Consider the following 17,690-nt stretch of genomic DNA (forward strand, 5'->3'; position numbering starts at 1 on the left):
AAAAAAAAAAAAAAAAAAAAGAGCAGCGAATGACAGGGAAGACGTCCTAGTGGAGGTGATAGCTGATTTGCGTTGAGAAGTGAAAGATAGGGCCGGGCGCGGTGGCTCAAGCCTGTAATCCCAGCACTTTGGGAGGCCGAGAGGGGCGGATCACGAGGTCAGGAGATCGAGACCATCCTGGCTAACACGGTGAAACCCTGTCTCTACTAAAAAAAATACAAAAAATTAGCCGGGCGTGTTGGCGGGCGCCTGTAGTCCCAGCTACTCGGGAGGCTGAGGCAGGAGAATGGCGTGAACCCGGGAGGCAGAGCTTGCAGTGAGCTGAGATCCGGCCACTGCACTCCAGCCTGGGCGACAGAGCGAGCCACTCTCAAAAATACAAAAAAAAAAAAAAAGAGAAGTGAAAGATAATTCATCAGATTGTAGAAGAGAGGCAGTGCAATCAGTGGAAACAGCATGTGCAAGAACAAGAAGGTGAGTTCGGGAACTTATACTCGGTTCAGTTTTAGAGGAGAACAAAGCTCAGCCAGGGAGAGGCCAGAAGGGATCCTGGAGGCACAGGGCCAGGTCCAGTAGCACCTTGGGCACCATGCTAGGGCCCTGGCATGGGGTCTGGTGAACAGTCACCAGCCAAGGAACACTTTAGACATAGGTCAGAGCCAGATTTGTCTTTTAAAAAGAGCGATGTTGTAGCAGGGGATTGGAAGGGGGTGAGGCTAGGGACAAAGACCAGTTGGAAGGCTACTGCAGTAGCACAGAAGAGAGATAATAAGAGCCTGAACTAGGCTCGGCGTGGTGGCTTACGCCTGTAATCCCAGCACTTTGGGAGGCCAAGGCGGGTGGATTACCTGAGGTCAGGAGTTCGAGACCAGGCAGGCCAACATGGCAAAACCCCATCTCTAGTAAAAATACAAATATTATCCAGGCATGGTGGTGTATGCCTGTAATCCCAGCTACTCGGGAGGCTGAGGCAGGAGAATTGCTTGAACCCGGGAGGCAGAGGTTGCAGTGAGCTGAGACTGTGCCATTGCACTCCAGCCTGGGCGACAGAGTAAGACTCCATCTCAAAAAAAAGAAAAGAAAAAAAAGAGCCTGAACTAATAAAAAATAATTATGACACCAACAACTATGCTGAAAAAATATTATCTGATAGGTTTCCCCATCTTGTATTTCTCCTTTTACCTTTTCCCCACACTCCATCCAAGCAACCAAGCAGCCTAGGCTTATAGCTTGGGCAGGTAGGAGAGGAGAATGTGAAAGAACAGAAAACAGAAATCCATACCTAAAGCCTTCAGAGGAACAGAGGAGACTCAAGGGCTGAGACAAAACTGGGAAAAGTAGGATTGAAGAGCGCGGATGCCCCCCTGAAGATCTGAGGGATTCCCCTTACCTCTCACCAGCTGGGGGAAATAGAATCTAGATGTTGGTGGCTCATGGCACCTGGGGTCCCATTCTTTGCTTCCTGGAAAGGACCCTAGGTGTACAGGACCCTGAGAAAGAACAATTGTATAATAAGCCAGGCAGACAATAGACAACTTTGCAGAGAAATTCCTGACCTAGCCAGAAAGGAAGTATCTGAATGAATTACTCCCCTCTTCTGCTTGGTCCCTGGGCTTGAAAGGGCCAGGTAGATGAGAAGAAAGAAGGTGTCAGTGGACAGCTTTGTGAATAGATGGCTGAGGACCAGATGAGCCTCACCTTGGCATCATATACCTCCCCCTACTTAGACTCCACCCTGGGGAAAAGGAGGGGGCAAATCCCCAAACTGATTCACATTGTTCCCATCATCCCAGTGGAATCAGGGCTTGAAACAGAAGTTGAGTAGAGATGAATTTCCTCCACACCAGAGTTATGGACCAACACACATATAGTTTTTACTATATGATAGGTACTATATTTAGCATCATCTTACAAGAACTGTCTTATTTAATCTTTACAGTACAGATTAGAAACTGAGGCTTAGAAAGGTCACACAGCTAATAATGGGTAGAGACTAGAGCTAAATGCAGATAGTTGCACTCCAAGCTTGAGTTTTTGTTGTTGTTGTTGTTGTTGTTGTTTTCTGAGACAAAGTCTCAATCCGTTACTCAGGCTGGAGTGCATTGGCACGATTTCGGCTCACTGAAACCTCCACCTCCTGGGTTCAAGCAATTCTCCTGCCTCAGCCTCCCAAGTAGCTGCGATTATAGGTGCCCACTACCACGCCTGGCTAATTTTTTTGTATTTCTAGTAGAGACGAGGTTTCACCATGTTGGCCAGGCTGGTCTCAAACTCCTGACCTCAGGTGATCCGCCTGCCTCAGCCTCCCAAAGTGTTGGGGTTACAGGCATGAGCCACCATGCCTGGCCCCAAGCTTGAGTTTTTAACCACTATATACTATACCACCTCCAAGGCATGAGACTGCAATACAAAGGGTATACTTGAGGAGGATTTCAAAGGTAGAATCAACAGGCTGGGATTGAGAGCCAGAGAAGGAGTCAAGAATGAACGGCTCCTCGGTTTCTGGTTTAGAGACTGGGTTGTTGGTCTACTATTAACACTGAGAACATGGGAAGGGTACAGTTAGGGAAATGTGAGTTCCACTTGGACAGGTTACATCTATAGGTATACATTTAGAAATTATCAGTCCATCAGTGGTGTTAAAATCACAGGAGTCAGTGAAATGTTCTTAGAACAGTATATAAAGTAAGAAGAGAAAATAGCAAAGGGCAGCACACTGGGGGGACACTAGCATTTAAGAGGCAGACAGAGGGCCCAGCAAAGGAGATGCAAATGGAATTTTCAGAGAAGGAAAGAGACAGCCAGGAGACAGAACGTTATGGAAGCCAAGTGAAAAAAGAGTGCAAGGATGTGGTGGATACAGAAAGGAATCAAACAAGAAAATGATTCAGAAATGATTGCTGGATAATTGGGAGGTCATTGGAGCCTTGGTGAGAACAGTTTCAGTCCCTGCCCTCTCCCTAAATCATCCTCCCTTCTTAAGGGAAGCCTACTGAGTGAAGGACAAACTGAGCTGCATATTTGGCCCTGACCAGGCTGTGGTAGCATCTTAAAGGCTCAGCTGTCTGCACAAACTGCAGACAGCTGGGTTAGCCTGCTTTGGGCATGGGACTCAGGACACACCACCCCAAAATATGACTGTAGGAAACTATAATATGCCACCTCAAAATATACTTCTTTGGCATATTTTGAGCAGGTTATTCTGAGAAACTGCAGACACAGGAGTAGCTCTGAAAAGTTGTCCTTTCATAAAAGAAATTTATATCTGTAAAGGAAATCTACATTAGTAAAGTATCTGTATCAGGAAGAGGGCTGCTCTGAGATAACTTTTGTTTGTCCTAGCTGGACAACCTCTGTTCACCATGCACTTGCTCCCCTCACCCTCCAATAACTTGGATCAACACCACCCCCGAGATGCCCCAACCTCTATTCCTTTCTGTAGCTGGGGGTGCTATATAAACGTCAATCATCTGACCTTTCTTTGAGTCTCACATGTTATGGGACTCCTGTGTATATGCACATACAGTCATGAGCCTCATAACAACGTTTTGGTCAACGACAGATCACATATACAATGGTGGTGCCGTAAGATTATAATAGACCTAAAATATTCCTACCACCTAGTGATGTTGTAGCCACCCTTACATCTTAGTACAACACATCACTCACATGTTTGTGGTGATGCTGGTGTAAACAGACCTACCGTGCTGCCAGTCATATATATATGTATACTAATATCCTAGGCTGGATATAGTGGCTCATGCCTGTAATCCTAGCACTTTGGGGGCTGATGCAGGAGGATTACTTGAGCCCAGGAGTTCAAGGCCAGCCTGGACAACATAGTGAGACCCTGTCTCTACACGAAAAAAAATTTTTTTAAGTTAGCTGGGCATGGTGGCACACGCCTGTAGTCCCAGCTAGTCAGGAGGCTAATAGGGAGGATTACTTGAGCCCGGGAGGTCAAGGCTGCAGTGAGTTGTGATTTCACCAGTGCACTCCAGCCTGAGTGACAGAGAGAGACTCTGTCTCCAAAAACAAAAACATAAACAAAAAATGGTAATGTCCTAGGCCTTCACATTCACTCACTCACTAACTTGTCCAGAGCAACTTCCAGTTCTGCAAGCTCCACTCATGGTGAGTGCCCTATATGGGTGTACCATTTTAAATCTCCTTTTTTTTTTTTTTTTTTTTTGAGACAGGGTCTCCCTTTGTCACCCAGGCTGGAGTGCAGTGGTGTGATCTCGGCTCCCTGCAACCTCCGCCTCGTGGGTTCAAGCAATTCTCCCGCCTCAACCTCCCCAGTCGCTGGGATTACAGGTATGTGCCACCACGTGCAGCTAATTGTATTTTTAGTAGAGACAGGGTTTCACCATGTTGGCCAGGCTGGTCTCGAACTCCTGGCCTCAAGTGATCCACACACCTCAGCCTCCCAAAGTTCTGGGATTACAGGTGTGAGCAACTGCACCCCACTTAAATCTCTTATACCATATATTTAGGGTACTTCTTCTGTTTAGATATGTTTAGATACACAAATATCATTGAATGATATTTGGTGACAGTATTCAGGAGAGCAACATGCTGTACAGGTTTGTGGCCTAGGAGCAATAGGCTATACCAGAGAGCCTGGGTGTGTAATAGGCTACACCATCTAAGTTTGTGTAAGTACACTCTATGATGTTTGCACAACGATAAAATCACCTAATGATGCATTTCTCAGAACATATCCCTGTTGCTAAGCAAAGCATGACTGTAATTAAAATGGTTTTTCTCCTGCTAATCTGTCTTATGTCAATTTAATTTGTAGCCCAGCCATAGAATCTAGAAGGGTACAGAGAAGCCATTTTTTCACTCTGCCACAGCACCATCTGTAGCACCCAGCACTAGGCCTGCACATAGCAGGCATTTAGCAAAGGCTGCAGGCCAAATGCAGGTGAACCCCATCACTTCATAATTTTGTTTCTAGCAAAGGCCTCTACTTAAAAGGGGACTTTCACTAGGCAATGAGGACGTTTGCTTTCTGATGCAGGCCACCCTTGGTGAGTTAGGGCATTATATTCCCATCGTCCTGGGGCCTGCTGTCCTCTCATTAAGCAGAAACTGTAGGCTGCAGATCAGTGGAGTTGGAAAAAGGAGTCTGGGGGGAGTCTCTTCTGATCTCCAGGCCTTTCCTGACTATCAACCTTTCACCCTGGTCCCAAATGTGAAACCACCACATAGAAGCACAGTATGTGTGTGTGTGTGTGTGTGTGTGTGTGTGTGAGAGAGAGAGAGAGAGAGAGAGTTCACTTCCAGGACAGCTCAAACCGCATTAAAGCTTGCTATCACAGGTCAGGCCAGGTGCAGTCTGTAATCCCAGCACTTTGGGAGGCCAAAGCAGGACAATCATTTGAGCTCAGGAGTTTGAGACCATTCTGGGTAACATATCAAAACCCCATTTCTACAATAATAATAATCATAATAATAATAATTAGCCAGGTGTGGTGGCACATGCCTGTGGTCCCAGCTACTCAGGAGGCTGAGATGAGAGGATCGCTTGAGCCCAGGAGGTAGAGGCTGCAGTGAGCTATGATCATCTATGCACTTCAGCCTAGATGACAGAGCAAGACTCTGCCTCAAAAAAATAAAAACACAAACAAACAAACAAACAAAAAACTTGCAATCACACAGTGTAGTGGAAGGGACCCTAGGCTACTCACCTTGAATCAAAAAAGCTAGAGTTGGCTGGGCGCGGTGGCTCACGCCTATAATCCTAGCACTTTGGGAGGCAGAGGCAGGCAGATCACCTGAGGTCAGGAGTTCAAGACCAGCCTGGCCAACATGGTGAAACCCAGTCTCTACAAAAATACAAAAATTAACCAGGCATGTGGCAGGCACCTGTAATCCCAGCTACTCGGGAGGCTGAGGCAGGAGAACCACTTGAACCCAGGAGGCAGAAGTTGCAGTGAGCCGAGATCGCGCCACTGCACTCCAGCCTAGGTGACAGAGCAAGACTCTGTCTCAAAAAAAAAAAAAAAAGAAGAAGACCGGGTACGGTGGCTCACGCCTTTAATCCCAGCACTTTGGGAGGCTGAGGCAGCTGGATCACTTGAGGTCAGGAGTTCGAGACCAGCCTGGCCAACATGATGAAACTCCATCTCTACTAAAAATACAAAAATGAGCTGGTCGTGGTGGCGTGCACCTGGAATCCCAGCTACACGGGAGGCTGAGGCAGGAGAATCACTTGAGCCCAGGAGGCAGAGGTTGCAGTGAGCCGAGATGGTGCCACTGAACTCCAGCCTGGGTGATAGAGTGAGACTCCGTCTCAAAACAAACCTAGAGTCTAACCCCAGCTACATGACTGCTCTTTGACCTTAGTTAAGTCACATCTGCTGTCTGGGGCTTGGTCCCCTCCTCTGTGAAATGAGGGGACGAAGTAGATGAGATGATATCTGGGGGTGTAACTAGTAAGCGCCCCTCTGATGCCTTGATTCATTTCTTGAAGTGAGGGACTTGAGGGGGTGTGTCTGCAGCACTATCGAGGTTTAGCACTAAGATACGGCCCCAGAACTGTCACTCAAATAATTCCCTAGGAGTGGAGGGTGGTACCTGGTTGTCTAGTAACCTCCAGGGCTTTGAGCTAACAGCTAGGGAGGTAACCCAAGCCAGAGGGGCCATTCCAGAGAGCCAGCTGCGGAGAAGACCCAAGGAGGTAAGGTGTCCTGCAGTGGGCGTCCCCACACTGCATGGGGGTAGTCAGGAATGCCCTGGAGTGGAAGGCCTTGAAAAGTCAGGATTTCTGGGTGTTTTTAGAAGTGAGGGGAATTTCTTTTAAAAGAGACTGTTTTTCCTCTGCCTGCCCCTCCTAAAAAAGGGGGAAAAAGAATAAAATGGGAGGGGCAAGAGCCCAGGGCCTGCGTCTTTTCCACTCTTTTTCCCGTCTCCTGGGAGGAGAGTTCATGAAAAGCCTTTGCTCTTCCAGGGGAAAGATAACTAACAGGATATACAAGCTGATGAGATGCTTGTATTCAGGTTTAAGGAGGCTCTGGAGACCAGAGCAGGAGGCTGGGGGCCTGGAACCAGCCAGCAGACAGAAAGCAGAAGAAATGGAGAGAGAGAGCTTCCCCTTGAGCTAGGGAAGGGGCAGTAAATGGATGTTCCATCCCACACCACACTCCTTTTCAGAGAATCCTGCTCTCCTGGAGGTTGGCTCCTTGCCAATTCAGGAGCCTCCTCACCCTAGGGTCCCCAGTGCCTAGTGTGGCTCCTAGCACATAGCAGGGACTTACTGAGTGCTTGTTGAACTGACCTAAACTACATCTTGAGATTAGATAGCAGGAGTACCCAGATGATGAGTGGGTGGGTATTAGTAGAGGCACAGTGTGAAGGAGGTTAGGGAGGAGAGGCCCTGCATATGTGGTTCCTTCATCTATTTATTTGCAGTTTTTTTTTTTTTTTGTATTTTTTTTTGAGATGGAGTCTCGCTCTGTCACCCAGACTGGAGTGCAATGGCATGATCTCAGCTCACTGCAACCTCCACCTCCCAAGTTCAAGCAATTCTGCCTCAGACTCCTGGGTAGCTGGGATTACAGGTGTGCACCACCACGCCTGGCTAATTTTTGTATTTTTAGTAGAGACAGCATTTTGCCATGCTGGTCAGGCTGGTCTCTATCTCTTGACCTTGTGATCTGCCCACCTCAGCCTCCCAAAGTGCTGGGATTACAAGTGTGAGCCACTGCACCTGGCCTATTTGTTCATTCCAAAAACATTTGTATGGTGGTAACATATATATAACATACAATTTACCATTTTAATCATTTTAAAATGTGCAGTTCAGTGGCATTAAGTACACTCACATTATTGTGCAATCAACACCACCATCCATCTCCAGAACTTTTTCATCTCTTTCCAAAAACATTTATTGTGAATCTACTATGTGCCAGACCCTGCAAGTTGCTCCAAATCTAGTGACGGGGGGAAGACAAGAAAGTCATCAACTCTGACCCAGTGTGATAAATGCTATAAAAGGCATAGGCGGCCGGGCGCAGTGGCTCAAGCCTGTAATCCCAGCACTTTGGGAGGCCGAGATGGGCGGATCATGAGGTCAGGAGATCGAGACCATCCTGGCTAACATGGTGAAACCCCGTCTCTACTAAAAAATACAAAAAAAAACTAGCTGGGCGCGGTGGCAGGTGCCTCTAGTCCCAGCTACTCGGGAGGCTGAGGCAGGAGAATGGCATGAACCCGGGAGGCGGAGCTTGCAGTGAGCTGAGATCCGGTCACTGCACTCCAGCCTGGGCGACAGAGCGAGACTCCGTCTCAAAAAAAAAAAAAAAAAAAAAAAAAAAAAAGACATAGGCATCAGGTGCTATGGGACCTTCTTCGTTGAGAAGAAGGTGTGTTCTGAAGCAAGCTGTTACTTGACATGAGTCTTGAAGGAGGACTAAGAATTAGTCAGGACGTTAGAGTGAGAGTGGATATGGTACCCAGTGGGACAGAAGAAACAAAGTGAGACGTCAGAGACCAATCCTTGAAACCCTGAGGGTCATGCTAGGGCAGGGGTAGAGCTGAATTTCTCGAAGGGGGTCCTGCTCTAGAGGAAGCCAAGGCTGACATACAGATCCCTCTGTTCCCCTCTGTCAGCTCTATGTCTTCCCCCAACCCTGAGGATGTGCCCCAGAGGCCGGAGCCTGAGCCTTCAAGCTCCAATAAGACAAAGAAGAAAAGAAAGTGGCTGCGGCAAGAAGCCAGCATCCAAGCTCTCACCAGGGCTGGCCACGGGGCCCTTCAGGCTGGCCGGAACCATGAAGCCTTGAACAACTTCCAGAGGGCCTTCCTTCTGGCCTCCAAGACCCCACAAACCGGGGACACCCCAGTGCTCCGGGCCTGTGCCTTCAACCTGGGGGCTGCCTATGTGGAGACTGGGGACCCAGCTAGAGGCCTTGAGCTGCTCCTGCGAGCCCACCCTGAAGACAAGGCACAGGGCAGGCATCATGGAGACCAGTGTTTCAATGTGGCTTTGGCCTACCATGCCCTTGGCGAGCTGCCTCAAGCTTTGGCCTGGTATCACAGGGCCCTGGGCCACTACCAGCCACAGGGTGACCAGGGAGAAGCCTGGGCAAAAATGGGAGCCTGCTACCAGGCTCTGGGACAGCCTGAGCTAGCAGCCCACTGCCTGCAGGAAGCAAGCCGGGCCTATGTCCAAGAGAGGCAGCTGCAGGCCGCAGCCCTGGCATTGGGGGCTGCGGCAGGATGTATGCTGAAGAGTGGGCGGCATCGGGTAGGGGAAGTTGTGCAGGTGCTGGAGAAAAGCCGGAGGCTTGCCGAGAGGAGCACTGAGAGGGGACTGCTGGGTGAGATCTTCGGGCAGGGAAGGTGTGGGATCTGGGGAGACACAAAGCCTGGTGCTATTCAGAGGGCTGGGTTTGGGGAACACTGGAGGAGTGGATAGGGGCTGTACCAGCCTTATTTATACCTGGTCCGGCTACCAGTGACCCTGGCTATGCCCTCTAGGGCACCTCTATAATGATCTAGGCCTGGGCTACTGCCAGCTCCGGCTGTTTCCGCTGGCTGTGGAGGCCTTCCTGCAGGCCATTCCTCTGTGCTGGGTGCCAGGAGAGCAGGCCACAGTGCTAAGAAACCTCGGGATGGCCCACAACGCCCTTGGCAACTATCAGGAAGCTCAAGAGTTTCACCAGAAGGCTGCTGACCTGCATGGTGGGTGCTCGGGGCCGGGAAATGGGACTGGGACTAAGACACTAAGAAGGGTTTCCAAAAGGGGCCCCAAGGCTTAAGGGTAGATGGCCCTTTGGGACCACTTATGGAGCCTGAAAACCCATAACCAGTGGGAGAGAGCTGGAAGTGCAGGAGATGGGACAGTCAGACAGGACAGAGGGTTGTGGGCCCAGAGGCCGAGACCTCAGGGTTGGGAAGGCAGCAGTGGGCAGGGGGAAGGGTACTGGCTGGGAGAGGAGGCCTGAAGTGGAATCCAGCCCCTCTGCTGACTGTGACATTCAGGAATCACTTTCACTTTCCCAGCTTCAGTTTTCGCATTTATAAAAACAGGGCCATTAACACCTGCCTTGCCTGCATCACAAGGTTGTTGCCTGACTCAAACTAGCCAGGTGGAGGCACTCACACCAGAACTCAGGATGGGTCCAGGCTGGGAGTGGAGGGTTCAGGCCTCTCGGATGCATCTGGAGTGTGCTGGGGCTGGGCACCAGGCCTCCTGGGAGCTCTGTCTTGGTTGCTGGAGGGCGGAGTCCTAATGTCCCAGCAGCCAGAGTCCCCTCTGAGGATGGGGTGGGCTCTGTCCTCAGGCTCTGTGGGGCAGCGGTGGGAGCAGGGCCGGAGCTTTGGCAGCCTGGCCTTTGCACTGATCCAGCTGGGGGACCACAAGGCTGCCAGAGACAACTACCTGCATGCCCTGCAGGCTGCCCGTGACTCTGGTAAGCGTGAGAGAGTTGGGATGTGACTGGGCCAGCGGGGAGGCTGAGGGTCCTGGGAGCTGGTGGGGAGACAGATGGGGGGAACTGAGGGTAGGGAGTGCCTCTGAAGGGGCGGGTCAGTGGGGTAGGGAGCCATGAAAGGACCTTCCAGGCTCTCTTTCTCAGGAGACATGAAGGGACAGTGGCAGGCCTGTGAGGGTCTGGGGGCGGCTGCAGCCAGGCTGGGGCAGTATGACCAGGCCTTGAAGTACTATAAGGAAGCACTGGCCCAGTGTCAGGTGAGACCCTGTATCCCGGAATCCACCTCTCCCCTGCTATCCCTCTTCTGGCTGACATTCCTGCCTTCACTCCTCGCCTTCTCCCACAGCAGCGCACACACTGTGTGCTAGGTGTTGGGATACTATTGTGAGGAAGAGTCCATCACTGTCCGCAGTTCTGGGCAGGTGGTGGCAGGACCCTGGGAAAGGCATGGGGATGGGGTAGAAGAGAGGGGGAAACAAAGTCCTGCTCCCTCCTCCCTTTCCTGCTTCCTTCTTCCCCAACCCCCAGAGGACCACAAAGTCCAGGCATTCCCCACTAACCTATTATCACCCTCTTCCCAGAAGGAGCCAGATTCTGTGCGAGAACGGCTGGTGGCCAAGCTGGCAGACACCGTGAGGACGCACTTGGCCCAGGTGGGGCTGGTCACACCCTGGTGAGATGACACCTGAGACAAGGAGATGGGGGTGGAGAGAGGTTACCCAGAGAAGGGGTTGGTGGTAAGCAGAGCCGATGTTCCCTGGGATGCGGGGCGCTTGGCCGCTCATCTGTGTTCATGCGCCTTGAGCCTGCGCATGAGATACATCACTTTCCAGGGGTGGGAGGTGGATGGGGGACTGCGGCATGTCTCCAACACAAGGGCTGATATGTAGGTGATTAAAAATAAATAAATAAATTTAAAAGAATCGGTAGACCATGTGTGCAAGGAGGTAGAAAGTTTCAAGTCCTTGGCTGCAGTTCCCCAAATGGCCACAGGATGGAGATGTGCTCCAAGAAGTCCCTCTCTGCCGTCTTTAAGTCTCTGGAGTTCATTTCTCTGTGGGTCTCCACCGTGTTACTCCTTCCCTGTCTCTGCTTTAACTTGTTTCTATCTCCGGGTCTCTTTGTACGATTCGTTGACTCTCCAACCGCCTCCTCCTTCACATTTTCAGACAACCCCAGAAAACCTCTTACCACTCCAGGAATTGAAATTATACTTTAATATTTATACGTATGTAATAGATTTTATGCTCCTGCATTTTAAAGATCACATTTAAAGACACCATATTTAAAATCTGCAAGAAAAATTAAATTGCCTGGTACAGGCAGAGGATTGGATTGAGGGGTCAGAATACCTGGGTCCCAGCCAATGTCTGCCACCTACTTTCTGTGACTTTACCATGTCAGGCCCCAGAAGGGATGCGGTAGCCGTTAGACGCTGGCCAGGTCTGCTAGTCCCTAAATCTGAATTCAAGCTTGAGAGTTACTAGCAGGGACCTTAACAGAACAAAGAACCTCACCCCAGAATTGTATTCTCTGAGACCCTGGCACACACATAGCTGGGATGGCCATTTTTCTCAGACCTAGTCCCTCTACTCCCCTTCATTCCCAGACCTCGGCTCCGGGAAGACTCCAGGCTCCAGGTGGGGCCAGCCAGGTGGAGGGGACCCCAGCAAAGGCAGGAAGCAGTGCAGCAGGTGCCCAGCACAGGTGAGGGTGGGAACGGTGCAGCAGGGATGTATGCAGCCTCTGCAGGGTGGTGGGGGCTGTCACAGTGGGGTAGGACCCCATGCATACCCCCAGGGAGGAGGGGACTAGTGTTGCTCTGCCAAGCTGTGCCCTGGTTCCTTGCCCCTACAGATCTTCCAGTGGGTGGGAAGATGAAGAGTTTGAGGAGGGCCACCAGGAGAAAAAAGAGGAGAGGTCGGCAAACGTTCCCATGAGGGCTGGGCCGGGGAGACTGGAGCGTGAGTTGATGTAGAGTATTCCTGCTGGTGCCTCTCCCCACTGCAAATGTGGCACTCCCGCCCCCACCTGCCTGCCTCCACTTCTTACACCCATCCTGCCATCCCGCCTTCTTGTTGTCATTTCTCTGAGGCCTGGCACAACTTCGCACCACCCCTGACCCTGACTGTCCCAGTCCACAACTCCCCAACAGCCCTCCCCTGATTTTTGCTTGTCTCTCAAGGCCCTGGACCATTTTCCCTGAATCCTTTCTAGAACTGCCTCTTTCTTCCTGCTCTCATGGCTTTCCTAACTTCTAGAACTTTGCATCTTGGACCCCAGGGTTTTGTTGAAAGCCTACTTTGTGCCCAACACAGCACTGGGCGCTGTTCGTAATCCCCAGCTCACTACTCAATAGCCTCTCCCACAAAGACTTGCAACTCGGGGAGCTGAGTTCCTTGCTACTTATTGAGCTGACCTGAATTTACCGATGTCTCCTTTTCAGTGTGTTTCCTTCCAGGCACAGTAAATCATTCCCACCATCTAGCTTCTAGTTGCCCCATGTTTACCAAGTACACGCCCTGCAGTGGGATAGTCCTCGGCAAAGCCTCCATGTATAGTGAGCAGCGCATCCCCTGACACCACCCCAACTCCTGGTTCTTCTCCAGAGCTTTTTTCCACCATGATAGTTCTTGGTGCAGAGAGGCATGTGATGAATGTGTCTGTCCTTCTCCATCTAGGTCCAGGACCCAGGGCCCATTTTCCATTTGTAGGTCGAGGCCCACCCAGAACGGAGTACCCTAGCATCGTGGTACCCAATGGCCCTCAAGTCAATAGGTGGGTCCTTGGGGGAGAGCAGGAGGCCTGGAGAACAGCAAAGAAAGTAGAATATGTGGCTTGGGATGATATTAATGGAACACGACTGCTGTTGAAGTTAGGGGAAGCTGGGATCTCATGCTTGGGATATAGAGCCCCGAGCTCCCCTTTGTCTTTGCCCTTTAGCAATGTGAACAACCCTCACCCAGCTCTGGAAGCCCGGGGTATGCCCTGCTTCCTGAATGGCCTGATGGTAGGCCTCAGTGAAAGACAGGGTGCTGCAGGATGGGGAGATATGAAGCTTAAGCCAACTCCCTCCTTCTCTGGAGCCCACCAGCAGAGGTAAGGGCCAAATAGGGCAAAGGAAGCTGAAGCCAGGGCAGGCTGCCTCCTGCTCTCTCCCCAGTCACCCCCACTGGCAAGCCCCTCCCTGCCTTTTTCAGGTCATCCAAGTGGCCCAGGGAAAGCCTCAGCAGGAGCTGCCAGAGGAGACCCATGGAGTCGGGCATCTGCACTATTGTGTGACCTCCCCCTGCCGGCCGCAGCCCTCATCTCTGAAGCACCTGCCCAACACGCACATGCTAGGGGGTCCTGGGGACCAAGCCTCTTCCCAGTTGTTCAGCCCTGCAGGGATGCAGAACACAGTGCAGCTAGTGGACTCCTGAGGAGGCTGGGCAAGGGCTTTTTGCGGGTTCGGCCCTAAGAGGTTCTGTTTGTTCTTCCTTGGGATTTTTGGACTCAGTAGGTAAAATAAAAAAGGAAAATGGATGGCAAATTCCCTTTGTCTTTCTGGATCCAAATCTTATGATTGCTAGGGGCCTGGGAGTTCTAAAAACTGACTTCGTAGTCAAGTAGCTTTGGAGTCACTGACTGTCTCCAGACCTCCATTTTTGCCTATGGGAAATGAGGATATAATACTACAGAAGAGGCATCTTACCCAACCGATGCACCCTATTTCCTCTGTGAAACATAGGGGATGCTCAGCACAGGCCTAGGCTGTAGCCTATAGCCTGTAGGACAGCTCCTGCCAGCAGCCACAGGGACAATGATGTGCTGTAACATTTCCCAAAGTACTTAGCTCATGCTCCACCCTATTCTAGGTGCTTCACAAGTGTATTCTCCTCTAATCCTCACAACAAATATATGAGGTGCTATCATCATCCCCTTTAACAAATAAGGAAAATAGGGCACAAAGCTTCAGCAGTCTGAATTCCCAGATCACATAACTAGTATGTAGAGAAGCTGGGAATCAAACCCAGGCAGTGAGCACTTTCTAGAATGCTGTGCAGTTCCACTTCCCCAGCTAAGCCCTTGCTTACCCAGAGGCAGTTGTGATTTAATACCAAGTGTGTTTATGCCCATTGTATGTGTTACTGTAATTCATAATTTAATTAAATACTATATACATTGATGAACAGGCCAGGTGAAATGGCTCATCCCTGTAATCCTAGCACTTTGCGAGGCCAAGGTGGGAGGATTGCCTGAGCCCAGGAGTTTGAGACCACCATGGGCAACATAGTGAGACCCCATGTCGATGTAAAAGAAAATTTATCTTTAAAAAAAAATAAATTGATGAACTGAGAGTGGGAAAACTAATCATTGTTTCTATGAAACTAAGTTGGGGCCGGGCACAGTGGCTCAAGCCTGTAATCCCAGCACTTTGGGAGGCCGAGACAGGCGGATCACGAGGTCAGGAGATGGAGACCATCCTGGCTAACGCGGTGAAACCCTGTCTCTACTAAAAAATACAAAAAACTAGCCGGACGAGGTGGCGGGCGCCTGTGGTCCCAGCTACTCGGGAGGCTGAGGCAGGAGAATGGCGTAAACCTGGGAGGCAGAGCTTGCAGTGAGCCGAGATCCGGCCACTGCACTCCAGCCTGGGTGACAGAGTGACACTCCATCTCAAAAAAAAAAAAAAAAAAACTAAGTTGGATCCTTAGAAGACTCGACTAAAGTAAGTTACTTTTTCTGTATTATTATTATTCTTTATAATAATATATTTTTCCTCCAGTGATGGAGGAAAAAGTGAGTTTATTTATTTATTGAGACAGGGTCTTGCTCTGTTACTCAGGCTGTAGTGCAGTGGCATGATCACATCTTACTGTAGCCTCAAACCCCTGGGCTCAAGCGACCTTCCCACCTCAGCCTCCCACTAGGACTACAGGTGCACCACCATGCCAGGCTAATTAAAAAAAATATATATATATAGAGAGAGAGACAGGGTCTCACTATGTTGCCCAGGCTGGTCTCAAACTCCTGGGCTCAAGCCATCTTCCTACCTTGGCATCCCAAAGTGTTAGGATTACAGGTGTGAGTCACTGTAATCAGTGACTGATTACAGTGACTCAGCCCAGCCTATGAGTCATTTTATTTATTTGTTTATTTATTTATTTACTGAGATGGAGCCTCACTCTGTCTCCCAGGCTGGAGTGCAATGGCGTGATCTCGGCTCATTGCAACCTCCACCTCCCGGGTTCAAGTGATTCTCCTGCCTCAGCCTCCCGAGTAGCTGGGATTACAGGTGCATGCCACCAAGCCCAGCTAATTTTTGTATTTTTAGTAGAGATAGGGTTTCGCCATGTTGACCAGGCTGGTCTCAAACTCCTGGCCTCAGGTGATCCTTCTGCCTCGGTCTTCCAAAGTGCTGGGGTTACAGGCGTGAGCCACTGCGGCCACCCTCTGAGTTACTTTAAGAAGCTACTGTGGGCTGGGCATGGTAGCTTATGCCTGTAATCCCAACACTTTGGGAGGCCAAGGTGGACAGATCACTTGAGGCCAGGAGTTTGAGACCAGCCTGGCCAACATGGTGAAACCCTGTCGGTACTAAAAATACAAAAAATTAGCTGGGGAGTGGTGGTGCACGCCTGTATTCTCAGCTACTCGGGAGCCTGAAGCAGGATAATTCACTTGAACCTGGAAGGTGGAGGTTGCAGTGAGCTAAATCATGCCATTGCACTCCAGCTTGGGCAACAGAGTGAGACTCTGTCTCAAAAGAAAAGATAAAAGCTGCTATGGAATTAGATGTGAGTAACAAGATTATTACAAATTGGGAGAATAATCATAAAAACATAAATAAATTATACACTCAAGATTGCTTCAAACATGCCATTAACTGTTTCACTTTAAGGAAGCAAACTGGAAATTGCAGGTGGTACATAACTGGTGAGGTTTATGTAAGAAAGAAGATGAGGAATCCAATCACGGGCTCCATCCTCAAAGAAAAGACCCTGACCACACTGACAGATGGAAAATTAATGTATTTTTTTAAGTTGAAATAAAATAATCCACTCCCGATCATGTCAGATAACAGAACATAGGGAAGGCAAAACTTTACCCTCTTAGGGTCTCTGGCTGGGACAGAGAATTAAATTGACATAAAACAGATTAACAAGAGAAAAGCATACATATTTACTTAATATAAATTTTATGTGACACAGGAGCCCTCATAAAGCAATGAAGACCCAAAGAAGGAAAACCTAAATGTTTTGTACTAGGTTGAACAAAGAGCTAATTGTGGAAAAGCAGCTAAAATACATGGGGAGGCCAGTCGCAGGGGCTCACACCTGTAATCCCAGCACTTTAGGAGGCCAAGGTGGGTGGATGGCTTGAGCCCAGGAGTTTGAGACCAACCTAGGCAACATGGTGAGACCCCCATCTCTACAAAAACTACAAAAATTGGCCAGGTGTGGTGGTGCGTGCCTGTAGTCCCAGCTACTAGGGAGGCTGAGGCAGGAGAATCGCTTGAACCCATGAGTCAGAGGTTGTGGTGAGCTGAGATTGTGCCACTGCACTGCAGCCTGGGTGACAGAGTAAGACTCTGTCTCCAAAAAAATAATAAAAATAAAATATATGGGGAGGTTAAAGGAAGATGAGAGATATTTTAATAAGGTCTGTTTATACAGAATTCTCTCAGCTTCGACTCCCTGTCTCTGGTGATAATGTTTCTTTCCTCCTGGAGGAAGGCATTGTTCACATGGGAGTTTTGTTTCCTGCTTTCAGGAAGAAAAGGGGAGGTTAGAGCACTCTTCTTATACTTACTGTTTTTCTTTTTCTTTTCTTTCTTTTTTTGAGATGGAGTCTGGCTCTGTTGCCCAGACTGGAGTGCAGTGGCAGGATCTCGGCACACTGCAACCTCCTCTTCCCAGATTCAAGCAATTCTCCTGCCTCAGCCTCCTGAGTAGCTGGGATTACAGATGCTTGCCACCACACCCCACTAATTTTTTTGTATTTTTAGTAGAGATGGGGTTTCACCATGTTGGCCAGGCTGGTCTCAAACTCCTGACCTCAGGTGATCCACCCGCCTCGGCCTCCCAAAGTGTTGGGATTACAGGTGTGAGCCAGTGCCTCTGGCCCTAATTTTTGTATTTTTAGTAGAAGCGGTGTTTCACCATGTTGTCCAGGCTGGTCTTGAACTCCTGACCTCAAATGATCCACCCACCCTGGCCTCCCAAAGTGCTGGGATTACAGGCATGAGCCACTGTGCCCTGC

General features: G+C 49.7%; 1 protein-coding gene across 1 annotated transcript; it reads left to right on the forward strand.

Moving 5' to 3' along the window:
• The first annotated feature begins 8,623 nt into the window (after positions 1-8,623).
• TTC24 (tetratricopeptide repeat domain 24) lies at positions 8,624-14,555 on the forward strand. Its single transcript, XM_023214393.1, has 10 exons — positions 8,624-9,329; positions 9,490-9,693; positions 10,296-10,424; positions 10,590-10,702; positions 11,027-11,118; positions 12,030-12,152; positions 12,303-12,409; positions 12,892-13,005; positions 13,127-13,223; positions 13,646-14,555. The coding sequence occupies exons 1-10, from the start codon at positions 8,624-8,626 to the stop codon at positions 13,725-13,727; spliced, it is 1,767 nt and encodes a 588-aa protein (XP_023070161.1). The 3' UTR covers positions 13,728-14,555.
• The last annotated feature ends 3,135 nt before the right edge of the window (positions 14,556-17,690 follow it).

Source organism: Piliocolobus tephrosceles, chromosome 1, assembly GCF_002776525.5.
Source record: "Piliocolobus tephrosceles isolate RC106 chromosome 1, ASM277652v3, whole genome shotgun sequence".
NCBI lineage: Eukaryota > Metazoa > Chordata > Mammalia > Primates > Cercopithecidae > Piliocolobus > Piliocolobus tephrosceles.